General features: G+C 41.5%; 1 protein-coding gene across 1 annotated transcript in view; it reads left to right on the top strand.

Annotated features, from left to right (window-relative positions):
• Positions 1–15,458, top strand: part of FBXW8 (F-box and WD repeat domain containing 8) — a 52,331-nt gene that overhangs the window by 35,209 nt on the left and 1,664 nt on the right. Inside the window, exons 10-13 of the mRNA XM_009320206.1 lie at positions 8,888–9,015; positions 12,640–12,813; positions 14,567–14,683; positions 15,407–15,458. The exon at positions 15,407–15,458 is cut by the window's right edge and continues 1,664 nt beyond it. Coding sequence (XP_009318481.1) covers positions 8,888–9,015; positions 12,640–12,813; positions 14,567–14,683; positions 15,407–15,458 — 471 coding nt within the window. The remainder of the gene's footprint in view (positions 1–8,887; positions 9,016–12,639; positions 12,814–14,566; positions 14,684–15,406) is intronic.

Raw genomic sequence — 15,458 nt, forward strand, 5'->3', positions numbered from 1 at the left:
TAGAAGGTAAAATTGCCTCATTCGGGGGCATTACATCGGTGATCACCTTTGTGCCTCGTAAAGGAACAGAGAAATCTACTTAGGCCCCCGAGTGTCACTCTGTAAAGCTGGACATATTTTCTAATTTAGTTCTGAAGTATTTGGCGTTTGATGGCAGATTGTATTAAGCGGCGCATCAGTGCGCATCCTAATCAGGGAGATGGGACTGAAGTCGTCCAGACGGCTGGGGTGTGTTTGACAAGGACGCTTGCTTGGCATTGCCGCACCAGCTGACATCACGCCGGAAATTAATTACTAATGTCTATTATGATAATTATTCGCCTCACGCAGACGTGAAGGGACTTCGCATTGGCTGATTACACTGGTCACAAGTTGACAATCTGTCTTTAGGAGAGCTTTCGCTCTCGGAAACATAATGATGAAGAATTCCAGCCCCGTTTGCTGCTGGCTGTGTTGCTGTAGTGGGAAAGCTGTGTTTCTTCTCAGTTTGGGGATTTCTTTGTTTTTCCTGAGGGATATTTTTTTTCTTTAATGTAAGCTCACAATCCTAATGCTACTGCCTAGTAACCTGCTTTCTGATGAAAATATAGTTAGGGAAACCATCTTTTTTCCTCTCTCTTTTTAAATCTTTGTCTAATTTTAACCAAATTTGACAGCAGAGTAGAGATCTGAGGCATAAATTTTGTAGGAACTTTTATGTCGGAGAGGAGAAAAACATCAAATCTGTGGCATAAACTTGCCTACTGTTAGGTGACAGACATCCGTGCAGGAGAGAGGGGAAGAATATAAATGCCTCATCTGTGAGAAGTTCAACTTTCACTTCATTAAGCATCAGACAACCCAAGTATGATGCTGTTTCTTGAAAGTTCGTCTGTTTAGTGCTCCTGGAGCTCCTTGTTTTATGTTAAGCTTAGAGAAGTTTCTTTAGTAAGGGTTATTTCAGCTGTATTAACTCAGCATGGAATGTACTATTTTCCTTAAATTTCAAATCCTTGAGATCTGTGTTCCCATCTAGGCTCGTACATGGCTAATAATATAGACCAGATAATGAACCACAGAGAAAACCGTGACCCTGTCTGTCCCTTTCAAACTCAAGTGGTGCTCGTGACATCCAGTGGACAAGCCTCGAAGGGTGGTGTCTAGCAAATAACATGTTACCTTGTGTCATGCAGTTTGGAGACCCGTGATCTCGACCCTGCAGCAGCATCACAAAGTCTTGGCATTCACATGTTTGAATTTTGGATTTGAGCACCGTATGTAAAATTAAATCCACAGATTTAAACTACAGCTGGCTTTGGGCCTCTTCATGTCAGGATATAAACCTCTTAAACAGGTAGCACTGTAACTGCCAGGATTAACATCATCTGCTGATATCTGATGCAATTACCTCGCTGATTGTAGGATCTGACTGAAGCTTTCCTCATAGTTGGTATATTTATAAGCTTCCCTCAATGGACCGTCTGCTGTCAAGTGAGTCTGGTCTCCTACTGTAGCTTCAGGTGAGCTCTCTCTCCTGCTTGTGGATTATTTCTATGAAATTTATAGGTGCTTTATTCTCTTGGGGGGGGACCCCAACTTTCTCCTGTATTTAAAATTTAGTTGAATTTTTTTAACATATTCAACAGTTCTTGGTGATAGAAGATAATCAACGTGGGAGGATTTGGGGGGGGTTTCCACCAAAGAAACTTCATACAGCATGCAAGAGGATTTTATTTTAAACTCATGCAGCTGAAGAACTCTTCTTATGTTACATGCATTGTAAGGCACAGTTCAGAGTATGGTTTTGGTTGCTTTGTGCACGAACTTGAACCTTATTTCAGAACAGGTAGATGAGGAAGAGAGGAGTGACGGGAGGACAGTAATGATTTTATAGCCTCCAACTTAGAAACAGAAGGCTAGATATGTTGAGATCAGATGTCTTGGGAGTTGTTTGTTATGCTGTCAGTATTTCATCTGTTTTGAGCTAGTGATTGGCTTGTACTTGATGAATGGCGTTCAACGTCACCTGACTCTTCTCATCAGCGATTGAAATACTGCCTAGTTTTGCTCCTGTATTTAATATTTCCACAGAGTTCTTCAACTGCTTGCTAATGTGAGTGTATCCAGTACAATTAACCACTTGAAATGGATGTTAGGAACTAATAGGAAGTGAAAAACAAATTTTAAATAATCCTTTAGATTGAATTTCATACTCTGCAGTCTCTCTTGGATGATGTATTTAGGTCATAGCTGCTTTATATAAGCCGTTACATCTTTCTTGCACCTCATTTTAACTAAAACGCTCCTCTTTGTTAACTGGTAAGCTTGCATTGTCTTTTCTGGTGTCGTAATGTCTCCAGTTCTCGTAGAGTTCCAAAGACTTCAAAATTTTTTATCTTGTTTTTTCTTGTTTAAAAAATGTGGGCTTTTTTCAGTTTCGTTAACCACCACGACCCTTGTAAATAGTCCAGTTTTCAATAAATTGATCTTTATGAACTCTTTTTTTCATACCAGTAGAAGGGCACGTCTTACTGGTGACTGAATTTGAACTATGGGACTTGCCCAAATGTTTCTCTTTGGGGAGCTGTAGGACTGTAGAGTGTTAGCAGATTTTTGAAGGTGAAAGGTGTTTTAAATACCTTTTTCTCTATAAACTCTTTAGTACAATGTAGGAGAGACAGAACTCTTTCTGAGGATCTGAACTGTGTAACTTTTTGTAAGTCACACACTGCAAGAAATACAGTCCAGCAGAGAGACCAGAAGTTTTCCTTGCCTAAATTTTGCATGATGTATTGATTAACCCCTCTCTTGCTGAGAAGTAACAATAATCTATCTTGTTTTTTCTGTATTTGTAAATGACCAGAAATAATTTTGCAAGTTTAAAAAAAAAAAAGATAAAAATCCCTTTTGTATTGGCTACTGTTAATGACATTCTGCGCTTTTTTTCCCCTATTTGTTCATTAATGTGAATACCTCAAAATTGGCACAGCTGCCTAGGTAAATGACTCAGGTTTTGAAAATATAGCTGCTAGGATGTGCCATGAGTATTCAAGGTAATAATCTATGAAACCAAGAGAATTCTTTCAGTTTTTAAGAACTACCTTGCCTTCCTTTTCCCCGTCCTATCCTTAGGTTAGGGAAAACGTGTTTCTGGGCTAGAGCTTGTTTTTCAGTGAGTGGGTGGTTCAGTGGGTAAACATAATATCCTTTCATCTCTGGGTACCTGAACTCCTACATCAGTCTTCAGCCACAAGTCAAATGAGTCTGGTGACCTCATTCCAGGTCCTAGCAGACATCTGTCCACATCACAAGCCCATCAAGGCTGGCAGAGTCCCGGCTGCTGGCAGCCCGGGCTCGGGTAGTGTCCAGTGCTGGAACAGCAAGGGTTGCAGGTGCGTTGGCAGAATCGCGCTGCCTGCCTGCACAATGCTTGGCTCTACTTCTTGCTACCAGCTTGGAGTCTTACTTTTTAACTCCAGCCAGATGAAAACTTAAAAGGGAAAAAACAAACTACGCTTGTCTTTAGCTTCATGTGTAACTTTTACCGCAGGTGTAGATATTTGGAGGACCGGGTAGTGGTATGGCTGGCTTTTTTTTGCTGCTGGATTTGCTGCAAGCTGTTTAGACGATTATTTTTGCAGTCCTCTGTGTGGGTCTGTAAGCATTGCTTGAGGCTGCTTGGTGCCGCTCAGCGCATGCGAAATAAGAGTTCTCGTTTGCCAGCGTAAAGTCACCTTTAGGATGGCATGAAAGTCAATTTTCCACATGCTCGGAGAAACAGTTGTGTTACCAGCTTTACACAATGACTTATATCTGGCAAGAGCTTGCAAAATAGTCTCTCTGGCTGATTGTCAAAAATTACATCATATTGGAGTAAACTGCTTTTAAATCAAACATCCATTATTCATGTATATTAACTGCTTTTTAAATTTTTTTTTTTACTGGCTGTTTTGTGTATGATTTACTCTTTTTCTTTCTCTCTGATTGTCTGTCTATCTCCCTCAGCTGCTCCTTTTAAATCTTAGCTCATCTTTAAATTTATGGAGCCAGAACACTTATCTCTGTGTACAAGTATCAATATGCTGACCTTGCATTTGTTAATAGTCAGATTTTTTTGTTGTTGTTGCAGTGTTATGTGCCATATTTACAGTAGGCAATTCAATACATTTGCACGGGGAAACTGTGCCCCTGAGGCTTGTAAACTTTGAAAATATTCTTTTTCCACATCCCTTTAGAAATAAAATTCAAACTTGCAGCAGTGTGTACCATATGTTGTATTTAATTTGATGACTTCTGCCGCAAATGCATATGCAATGGCCTTATCGCTTTTGTAGGTACACTTTGAATTGAATGGTTTTGACCGGAGCAAAACCCAGATCCCTTTTTATTCATGGTGGACTTGAAATTTCATGAGCCTTTCTTTTGTTGGCGATATTTGTGTGTATTCAGGCAACTTTTTTTTCCGGTTGGCAGAGGGATGGGCAGAAGGAAAGGAGGAGAAACATAATTTGAAAATAAATGCAAATTCTGTTCTCAATCTTGCTGCTTGTTCCTCTGCCTCTTTGAGCAACTCCAGTTGTTTTTATTTTGATCCTCTGTCTCTAAAATGACAGTTAGAAACCTCTATCCTAGATGGTTCTTTCTGAGAAGGTGGTTCTTTAATGTATCCTGTGTGTTATTCAGTAAGGAGAAGGATGTAGGTTTTGAGTGTGGTTTTACAGTATACTTTTTGCTAATATTCATGATACTCCGTTCAATACTTCATCTAAATAAGAACTAAATATACTGTATATGCAGAGTGCTTTGCCCAATTCTGAGAGCTCAGTTTTTACTAGCCGCGCGATGTGGTAACTTTTGACAAGAAGCAGAAATGCGATTGCAGAGGGAAACTAGCTATTTCACAAAGCAGTTGTCTGCTGGCTTTCAGCCAGGACAGTGGGTTGAACACCCCTGCTCTTGTTGAAAGTACCACAGGCTCTTTGATAACAAGTGCTTGGGGATTTGTTGTTTTAATGTTCCATCCAAAAAAGACATCTCCAGCAACACAGGATCCCAAAACACCTGCTGGGGTATTGGACATGCATGGAAGAGTTCCATCAACAGCATTTCCTTCAGTTCCTTGGTTTTTCTTGGAAGTATCTCAACCAGAGTACATCGACCACGCTTGACCTCACTTAGCTGCAAGATGTAACAAAGCTCACAGCTTAGCTATTCTGGCTACAGAGACTTTGATTCTTTGTGAATTAATTTAGTCTTCTTTCTTGAGTTCTTGGACAGCATTTAAAGAGAGTTCCCCGTACCCACTGCTCTGCAGTTTTGTGAAGTACAGTAACTTTTCCTTTTTTCCTCTGCCTGGTCTCATGAATTTGCCAGCTTCTCGGCGCATCTATCTGAGAACAGTGGCCACAGGTTGAGACTTGCCCAACTCGCACAGTAAAGAGGGAAATTAGTCTAATGCACTGCCTTAACAAAAGAGAGAGTATGAGCATGAATAATTAATACCACTAGTCTGTGGCAATTGGATAAAATGAAGTCCCATTTGCTCAGCCTTATTAAAAGAGAGAGAGAGAGAGGGAGAGATGGTAAAGGTCGTTAAGGGACTTGTAACATGGAAAGAATCGCCTCTGAGATGGATAATGTGTTTTCTAATCTCTGTGGTCTTTAACTAAACATAATGGTAAAGGTACTCTGGCTATTTCTGGCTTTTTGAATTATTAAGCATTCTGGGAGATTGCTTGGCTCTTATCCAATAACTTAGACTTTTTCATTTGAACAATGTTAATAGGTAACACTTTTTATTTTGTGCGTTAGATCCTGATACATCTGCACAGAGTATTTAATGCTTTTCCTCCCTTGTGTCCCCCAAGTCCCACTGCGGGGAAGGGATGCTCGTTAGTGTGTTATCCCAGGGTACTTCATTTCACACCCAAATGCTCTTGGTTCACTTACCTTCAGTTCGGTACCTATTAGGTCACTGGTCTTGGGTGTCCATTATGGGATTATAAATATCTTTAAAAGGGTAATCCCTTTGCAGTGTGCATTATAGGATTATAAACCTCCTAAAGATCTTATGCTTTATCTGCCCTTTAACATACAGGCCCTTATTTCAAGTCCCTATTGACCAGGTATTTTCATTCTTTCTCCTTGGCCTTTGTAAAGAAAATCCTTGTTGCCTTGGGATATTATAGGAGAGCTCATCAGAAGTGTTCTAGCAACTTCAAAATTGTCATCGGTATGCTTTTAAACCCCCTGTCGTCAAGAAATTATTATTCAGACTTAAAAAAGCGTTCTGAGTTCTTTTTGTTTCTTTACCTATCAGTTTGTCAGGATAAGGTTTTGAAATTCATTTGCAGACCATGAAATTGCTCAAGACAGAAGTTGACTTTAAAGATAGGTAAAACCTGGATACCGAAAATCACGAAGAGAATCTTTCTTCCAATGATAGGGCTAATTGGCTAGAAATGCACATGTGCATTATAAAATTTTAAAAAAAAAAACCAACAACCCAACAATCTTTAAAAGAAGTGAGACTGATGTGAGAAGAGAAGGAATTGGGAGAGTCTAGGAGAAGATGATAAGGCAAAAGCTTTTCTTCCAGTTTTGTGGATCTGAACCTTTATTTTTGTACAGATTCTCTTTCTTAGATGCAAACACTTCAAATTGGTGGCCATCTACAAGTTATGTGAGGAGAAATAAATAATTTTTTGGCTGGTGCTGCCTACGTATGAGGATTGCCACAGGTCTAAAATTGAGACTGCAAGCAGGAGAATATGTAGTATTTGCTCCAATGTAAAACAGGGGAATCTTTAAGTGCTATGTGGAAGCAATTTTTCATTATAGTCTTTCATAGCCATAACTGAATTTTCAAGTATGTATCATATGTTTATAGGATAGATGGGAGCTATGGTCATTGAGATAAATTAATAGTTTATGGATGTTCACTTTAAGTGTTAGCCCCAGGGGACTTTTGAGAAAGCAGCATTTGGCCCTCTCCTCTCCAGAGTTTTAACGTACAGCTGAGAAGGGCTGGTTCAGAGGCTCAACTGGGAGCTGGAATACGTTGCTGTTGACCCGATCGTTTATTGTTCATAAGTTGAATTCAGCAGTTTGACTTTGTCTTTTGTTCAAAACTTTCCAAGGAGAAATTTGGTTGCCAGGCACAGATATTAATTTCCTTTGCACTGAAAACTGTGCAAAGTACCTTTGCCAGAATGTCATTATCTCTGGGTTTGGTTAGTGAGCTGTTGGAAGCTGTGCTGCAAGTGAGAACAGGCTGTAAATTGGTCTTTACCTTAGAAGACTAACATTTTCATGCATTTTGTAGCAACTTTTTCGTAGGTATGGAAGTTTAAATTCATTTTTTAGCGACTTTTATGTCCTAAGTCTCCCTGCAAAGGTAGTCTTCGTTGCTTTACAGAGCTTGGGTTTTTTGGGTCTTAAGGATGAAAAATTACATGCTAAAGGCTGCTATTTGAGGCAGATAGCTTCACAAAGACAAGGCTGGGAAAGGGAACTAGTTGGGAGATTATAAATACTATAAGCAACTGAGGAAGTTGGGTATGAATGTGCTGATTCTAATAGGGAGCTGATAATATGTCTGAATAAAGCTATGCCTGCCCTTTAGTTGGGAGAAAGGTAGGTGAAGGAAACCGGCAAATTCTCTGCCTTTCTTTGCAGTATCCCTGGAGATTTTTAAAGCTTCACTTTTGTTGCCTAGAGGCATCCGTCACAAAACGATCCCCTCCTGCTCTCTTAATTCGACCTTTCAGATGCTTACTAAAATTGCACAGATAGGAAGTAAAAGGCCAGGCAGCATCACTCTCGCTGTTCTGGCAAATGTTGAAATAATATGTACAGATAGTGTAATATTTATTAAGCTGCATGTGGATATAATCAGAAAAGTAGAAGTTAAGAATATTGATGTGACGTTGACATAGCCGTGCTGATGTTGCCATGGAAGCCATAAGTTTTTTCTGATGTTTTAACTACTGTTACTCTTCATGGTCATAGGCTTCTTTTAAATTAGAGGAGCATCACCATGAAATTTAATAATGTTTATGAAGTTATGGAAGACCAGGTACTGTGCTGAGCTCCACTGGGCTTTGACCAGTACATTCTTCTGTTTCTAAAATTACTTGCTCTCCTAAATTGAAAGGCCCAAATAGATAAATCTCATCTGGCCCCACAGGAAAGACGGTGAACGTGATTAAACTGATTGCTGCGCCACGGAGAGGAGGGTGAACAGACGGGAAACAGCTTGTACCTCTCTTCCAGTCTCTGGTCAAATCATCTTGGATGTTGCTTAAAATCAGAGTTGTTTTTATTCCTTTCCCATGTGAACTGCCACTTCAGATGTAATATTTCTCTTAATCTGTTCCTGCCGCATGATCTGTACAAAAGCTATCGGCGGGGCCTGTCAGCGCTGAGTCAGTGTTCCGTTCTGCTCTTCAATTTTTGCTGTATTTGATTGAATCTTTCTGGCACAGTCCATCTGTCTAAACCTTCTAAACGTTGATTCTGTTTACTTTTACTACTCTGACTTCAAATATTAAAATTGATGAAGAAACTATTTGCTTTTCCATGTAAGCCTTAAAAATTTGACCTGGACAAATTCTGTGGCTTGCTTTGCCTGCCTGAGAGCTATACCTCTCTGACACTGGTTGGCAAGAGCCTTGCATCCCTGCTTCTTGATGCATTCCATTGTGAAACTTGATTTCCTTATTTCTGAGAGTGTTGTTGCCCTTCTTAATAGGGACAGATCTGTATCTTGGTTATGTATTAGCATATTGAGAAATGAGTCCTGCAGACCATCTCTGATGGTGATAACTCTGCTCTACTTTACACTGCAGCAAAATGTAGTTGCTGTGCTCATGCTACGTTTAGCCAGTGTTTGTTCTCTTTCTGCCAGATTCTTCTTTACAATCTGGAAACAAGTCAGTGTCTGAAGAAGATGGGCAACTCGACAGGTGACTTTACGTGTGTCAACCTCCAGAACAGTCCTCCAAACATGGTTGTTACAGGCAATAAAGACAGAAGGTAGGTACTACCAAGAGCTGTAACCCATCTCAAATTAGCTTACTTCCTGTCCTGCTGTCCTACATCTGGACCTGCTAGAATTTGTTTCTCCTCTAATGTTTCAAATGCAGCCTGCGTGAACTTCAGGAACAAAATATTAGGTAATAGTTGGATGTGGCTGCCAGTTTGCTTTGTTTCAGAAAGCTCCATGGGAAGACTTTCTTTTTAAGCCATTTGGTGGACGCAGTTGGTGTACAGCCCAGCGAGACCACTTGGAATATCTTCCACTTCCCCACCACCACCCGCAAAATTAGTTTGGCATTTAAAAGCTCACTTTCTGATATTAAAAAAATAACCTAAGGGATGAATCATGTAGGATGACATGGGTCCGTCTGCCAAATGATGTCAAGAGTGTATTTCGGAACACTGTGGTGTCCCTCAGGTGACAGAAAAAAGAGAGACTTTCATATGAACAGATTCCAGCTTCTATTTAGCTGATTAGCAGCTTTCTCTTTAACTCCTTGGCTTGGGGAGTAGGATATTCCCAGCACAATATCTGGTGCCAGGAATGGACGCGCTGGGAACAGTCAGTGCGAAAGGATTAAAGTGCTTAAAAAGAAGGGTCCAATTTTTAGATTTTCTTTTTTTGGCTAGTTATTTGTGGGGTCTGATCCAGTGCACCAAAGGAGATGTGGGATGGCGAGGAGCCAGTCTCTAATGGCTCCCTGTTCCTTCCCTCCTCCTTTCTGCACTGGGCATCAGGCTGCAGGTGGTGGTCTGGTGTGGTGGTGGGTATCAGATTGTAAGGCGGATACTTCCCTTTGCCAAATCCCAGACCTCTGTCCCGCCAGTGTAGCAGCTTGCAAAAATGATTATTTTGTCAAACAGCTTTTTTTTTCCTTCTCAGTGAATAGGCAGTACAAGCAAACCTCACACTTTCTCAGCAAAGAGGATAAAGGAAATATCTGAAGTTTGACACTTGTAATTGAATCCTTGGGAGTTTTTTTCCTCTAAAAGCAGATAATTGATTTTCCAAAGCACCCCAGTAAAACTACCTCCAATTTTGATCTCTTGCACGATGATGGGAGAGTAGATAAAGTTGATGTCCCTTAAGCGAGACTTAAATTTACTCCCTTTATACTAGCATAAATGTCTGCGCTGTTTCCCCTCCAGAAAGCTTTTCAGTTTTTCAGCTCAAGCACTGACTGAGTTCAGGGGTTGGCCGTCACTAAAATAGCGGGAAGTTAAGAATCAATAGTTCAGCAAATAAGTTTGGCATCCAGGAGACGAGACCGTGTGTATCTCAGAGGTCAGTTCCTCACATGGTGCCGTGTGAAGGGTATTAATAGGTGCTGGGCATCCACACGTGGGATGTGGCTTGAACCTCCATAGCCCCGTTACAGAGCAAGTGTACTAAATAGGGACCTTGCCATGTGAGTTCAAACTGCTGATGGCCAGTGGGGAAATGTATTGCTGGACTTAAATATAGCACTTTCACAATTTTACTAGTATATGCTGTGCTTGCATTCAGAGCCATGATTTTGAAAAGTAACACAGACCACCCTGTTGAAGTGAAATGTTTTTGGTAGGGCCTAGAAAATCTCATTCTGTCAAAAAGTACTCCGGAAGCATTGCTGATGTATTTGATTACTTAGCTGCGCTTCACACTGGCAAGAGGTCTGATAACAGCGAGCGTGTGCTGATGCACTGCACACCAGCAGCCGCCTTCTTGGTGGAACCTAAGATGGCGAATAGCATCGGGAAAGCAAATACATGGCAAGTCCAGTGTATACCATTGCTGGGAAGTGTGGATCAAAGCATGTATTCCATGCTCTCCCAAAGGCAAGTGAGCTTACTTCTAAGAGAGTCTAATAGGAGAGTCAAAGCCTTGTCACGGGAACACCTTCCTTACAGCTCCATTGAACTCGGATGAATCTGATGTGCTCCCACTGAGCCCAGCTGTTGAGGCAGGAGGTGGAGGGCCATGCCAGCTCTGCATTAGAGCATCGCATTGGATTTGCAAAATGCTTTTCCTTTTTTTTTAAAAACACGTCTAAACACCTCAAGTGTGCCTCTGATTCTTCCAAGGGTGTGCCAGAATGGACACCTGCCTGAAACCTGAGCCCTTGCTAACGAAATAACCAGGACACAATCAGATCTTCGTTTCCAACTGTGCTTACGAAACAGAAGCAGCTTTGGTTGCCATGCGGAACACATGCAGTAAGACGGGGAGAGCGCTGGGTGTGAACACTTTCAAAATACCCCATCCTTACGCAAAGCATAGCTCTAATATGTAGCCAAAGCTTCTCTCTGCTGGAGTTGGAGAAAGCAAGAAGTCCTTTTTGCCATCAGCAGCTGTTGTGATGGGGTTTTCCTAAGGGTGCCTGCAGAGCCACACAAAGCGTGTTCCTCGCTCTGTTCCAGCATGTTTGTCTGCATGTCAGATGGATGTTGCTCTGTTGGAGTTTTGGACTGTTCTCTTGCCTTTTATTTCAGTTGCTGAAATTTGTTATTTGTAAAGTCGTATGATGCAATCCCCATTTGAGAAAGGAAAAGGAAAGACTTGCAACACCATTAGGATCCTAGCAGGGGTATGGAATAAAGTATGGTTAATGTGTTGGAACAAGTGTGTTTTGGCCTTTTCTGGAATTAATGTGTACCTGATGGTTTCATTCTTGATGGCCATCAGCTGGGAGGAACTTTCTCTGGTTTCTTTTCAAATCTGAGATCAGTATTTACCCTTTACTTCTGTTCTCACTCGCTGCATTTTTTTTTATTCGCTTATGTACTTTGCTTTATCTCTTAATTGATATATAAGGATCAAAAACCGTACTCGTCTGTGATATGTGCTGGGTTTAAAACTTAACACCATTACCTCTAACTGCTTTTGTGGACTTGTTGCAGTGGTTGAAATCCTAAGGTCTTTTTATACAGTTCTGCTTCTAGCTGAGTCTTCGATACGTTTCTCTTCAAAACGCCTTGTCTGAGTGACCAATAATTTGTGAAAATCAGATGTACCTAAAAGCTGCCCACAGTCAGTAGTTGTGCTTTTGAAATCAGAAGAGTTACTGATTGCTGGGTGCTTGTGGATAGCTTTGTTTCAATATTGGTGATTAACTCAAGCGTATAAACCTATAATTACCTTGACTTGTCTTTTGAATTGCCGCGCATTTAGTCTCTTCCTAAATCTTTGTAATAATGGTCCTTTCCTTGATCCTCATAATAATATTACCCCTCGGCCATAGTGGACGTGGGTTAGGTACCAAGGGGTAGGATGTGTTAGCAGTATGCCCAAAACACGGTACTTTATGCCTCACGGCATTGCTGACATTTTGGGAGGCACAGATAGAGGAGCTTTCTCCAGATTTCACTTACATTTTATATCACCTAGGACTTGTAAAGAGACAGAGAGGTCCTGTATGGTGGGAGAAGTCTGCCTCAAAAAATCTTTGATAATAGAAGTCAGAGTGAAAATTCAGTGGTGAAAAGTGTCAACCATATTGGATTTCTGGCCCTGTAGTGGCCGTGGGGCTGCGGCTGTCCTGGACATACTTTCATAACCCCAGAAGTACTTGTGCTGTCAGAACCCACAGGCTGCAGATCCACAGCTGGTTTTATCTCTGTTCTTTATTTGCTTTCATTTAGGGTCAGGGTATTCGATCTCCGCAAAAGCGAATCTTTGTGCTCCCTCTATGCCCACCAGTTAGGAGTGTCTGCGGTCCAGATGGATGACTGGAAGATCGTCAGTGGAGGAGAAGAGGGCTTGGTCTGTGTGTGGGACCAACGGATGGGCACCAAACTCTGGGAAATGCATGCCAGGTAATTTTGTCTGCATGGGGTCCTGTTGCAAGGGTGATCATCGGATCCGGCTGACAGGAGGAATGTGCAAATGGGATGATCCAGGACCAAAATGATAATATGCCCATGTCTAAAGCTTCTGAGAGTTCTGTATAGTTTTCATGTGATTCGGGAACAGATTGCCTCCTCGCTTGGAGTCTTGTGCGTGTTTCTGTGTGTGCCCTTTAGCAGTCGTAGGCTTTTTACTCATTAGTTAAGAGTGCTTCAGTCAGTGTAAGGGAGCATGGAAATTGTTCCCCCTGGATTTTCCATGAAGTTCAGTTAGTGTCTTCTCCCTGCCCCATCCCCAACCAGTATTTAGTTTATTGAACCTTGGATTTAAAATGCTGGACTCCTAGCTGTTGTCTTCAGAGTGACTGGTTCTGGCTGTCTCTGTCAGCTATATCCTTACACAATACCTGTGTTTCTGTTCGCCTCATTCATGCATTCCCTTAGCGGTAACGATTAAAGCCAGGCTGGTATTTAAACTCATTTAAATATTAAAATACCAGTTTGTACTGAAAGCACAAGAAGTACAGTACTGAAAGCACAAGCAGAGATCAGTATCCTGGACTTGACAGAAGACTGTTAGTTGCGGCAGCCAAATTATGATTTCCTGATCAAGGCACAATTCCCAGGGAGTTAGCTTTGTCTGAATGAAGACCTCAAGGATTTAGCCCCTTGTAAGTCTGAGTGATACCCTTATTAAAATGAACAGATAAATCCTGATCTCTCTCTCTTTTTTTTCTTTTAAAATGCATCTTCCCCAAAGAGGAGCTAGATGAGGTATTTACAGTCAGAGAAGTTAAAGTTGGAGTTGTCATTGATTAATAGCAGGTATCTCCTTCTCTTTTGACCCTGTGAATTACAAAGCCCATTGTGATGTGGCTGATGCATTAACGACAATATTGCATTGATTGTCTCCTGGAGCAGCACTAATGAGCATGCCAAGGAGGGCAGGCAGTGCAGATCTGAGCTTTGGGAGTGTACTAAAAGTGAAACCATTAGATTAAACATTTAAAAAATTGTTTAATCTATATAGCAATCAGAAGGGATCACTTCAACCAAAAAGGCCTTCGTAGATGATAAGGTGTGTGTGGTGTTATCCATGCCTACAGCCCAGTGTCATGAATGGAAAGCAAGAGCAGAAGCTAAGGGAGATGACAGGAGACACGTTAGGGTCGTGGCAATGAGCCATCTTAATCTGAGAAGATAAGTTACTCCTACTTGAACAGTAAATGCTGTTACGGTGGTTCAGGGTTAGTTTATTCACCAGTGAGAGGAAAAGGAATGAAGACCAGACCTCTTAGCTTGTGCCATATGGTGCATTTCTAAATCAGCCATAGCTCAGTGCTTGCGGGTGTTGGGGTCCTGGGTGTCCCCATCCTTCATTTTGGGAAGCATCCTGCTCTTCCCAGGAGTGTGCTGTTCTTAAAGCAGCAAAGCAAGCAGGCAGCCCGGATCCCTTGCAGCCTGTGTGCTGCCAAGTGTCTAAAATATTTTCTGGCCTCCGCATGTGTTCTGGTAACAGCCCACTAGATGGGGATAAAAGCTGTGTTTATCTGCTCCAGACAGGAGGAGAAGAGCCAAAGGTGCAGATTCCCAGCCTCTGGGGCTCAGAGGGTGCTGATGTAAATGAATTCTTGTTTAATCCAGAGCGATTTCTTTACTGCACTTGGACTTTAGGAGTCTAACGCAGGTGGCATCTCACCCAGTGCTGTGGGTTATTTTTCAGGCATCCAGTCCGCCACGTATGGTTTAATTCTCATAGCCTCATCACTGCAAACATCCCTGATGAGAAAACTCCCCGAGGTGCCAGCATCACGGACGATGACCTTACTGTGCACCGCAAGTGAGTAAGCCAGCTCTGAAGGGTAGGATTTTTGGCACTGCAAAGATCTGCTTTATTATATATTCTAAAATGGCACACTGAGCACCTGAGTCATGATCTAGAGCAGTAATAGAGAAGGTATAGCATCTAAAAAATAAAATTAAAAAAGTTTAAAGATAAGGCTTTTAAAACCATTGAGAATTGGCTCTTTATTTACTTCTGAGCACAAAAAAAAAATGCATTTCTTTTTCAGCAGGGGAATGTAAAGGCCACTGGAGCCAGACAGGGAATGCAGCCCTTTCCTTGCTCTACATATTAGTAATGATATCTCCTCCTAAAGGAAAACTACTGGTATTTAAACTCCAGGTTTTGGTATTTGCATCTCAGATGGCTGTTAGCATGACTAATTGAACTATCAAACTACAATGTACTTCTCTTCCCCGTTCCTGAACAGATTAGAATTGTTTCAGCAGATGACAGTCATGTCTCTGCAGTGCTAAAGTGAATGATTCACCGTTCATTTCCAGGGCTTGGTGGGGTCCCTGGAAGGAGGCAGGAGGGAGTTTTCTCTGTTAAAACTGCACAGACAACCCTAGTGCAGAAGGGATGGGTTTTTATATTCAGCTTCTGAAGCATCGAATTTCGATCCTTGATCCTTTATGGCGATCTCTAACTTTGTTCGTTTTCCCCTGTTGAAATACATAATTAAGGTAAAATGGTGTGTCCTGGTCATGTTTTGTACAGGCATCGAGGAATCATTTATGCTTACGAGTTCTCAGTGGACCAGCTGGCTGTA

This window comes from Pygoscelis adeliae, unplaced genomic scaffold (genome assembly GCF_000699105.1).
Source record: "Pygoscelis adeliae isolate BGI_AS28 unplaced genomic scaffold, ASM69910v1 Scaffold483, whole genome shotgun sequence".
NCBI classification, from domain to species: Eukaryota; Metazoa; Chordata; class Aves; order Sphenisciformes; family Spheniscidae; genus Pygoscelis; species Pygoscelis adeliae.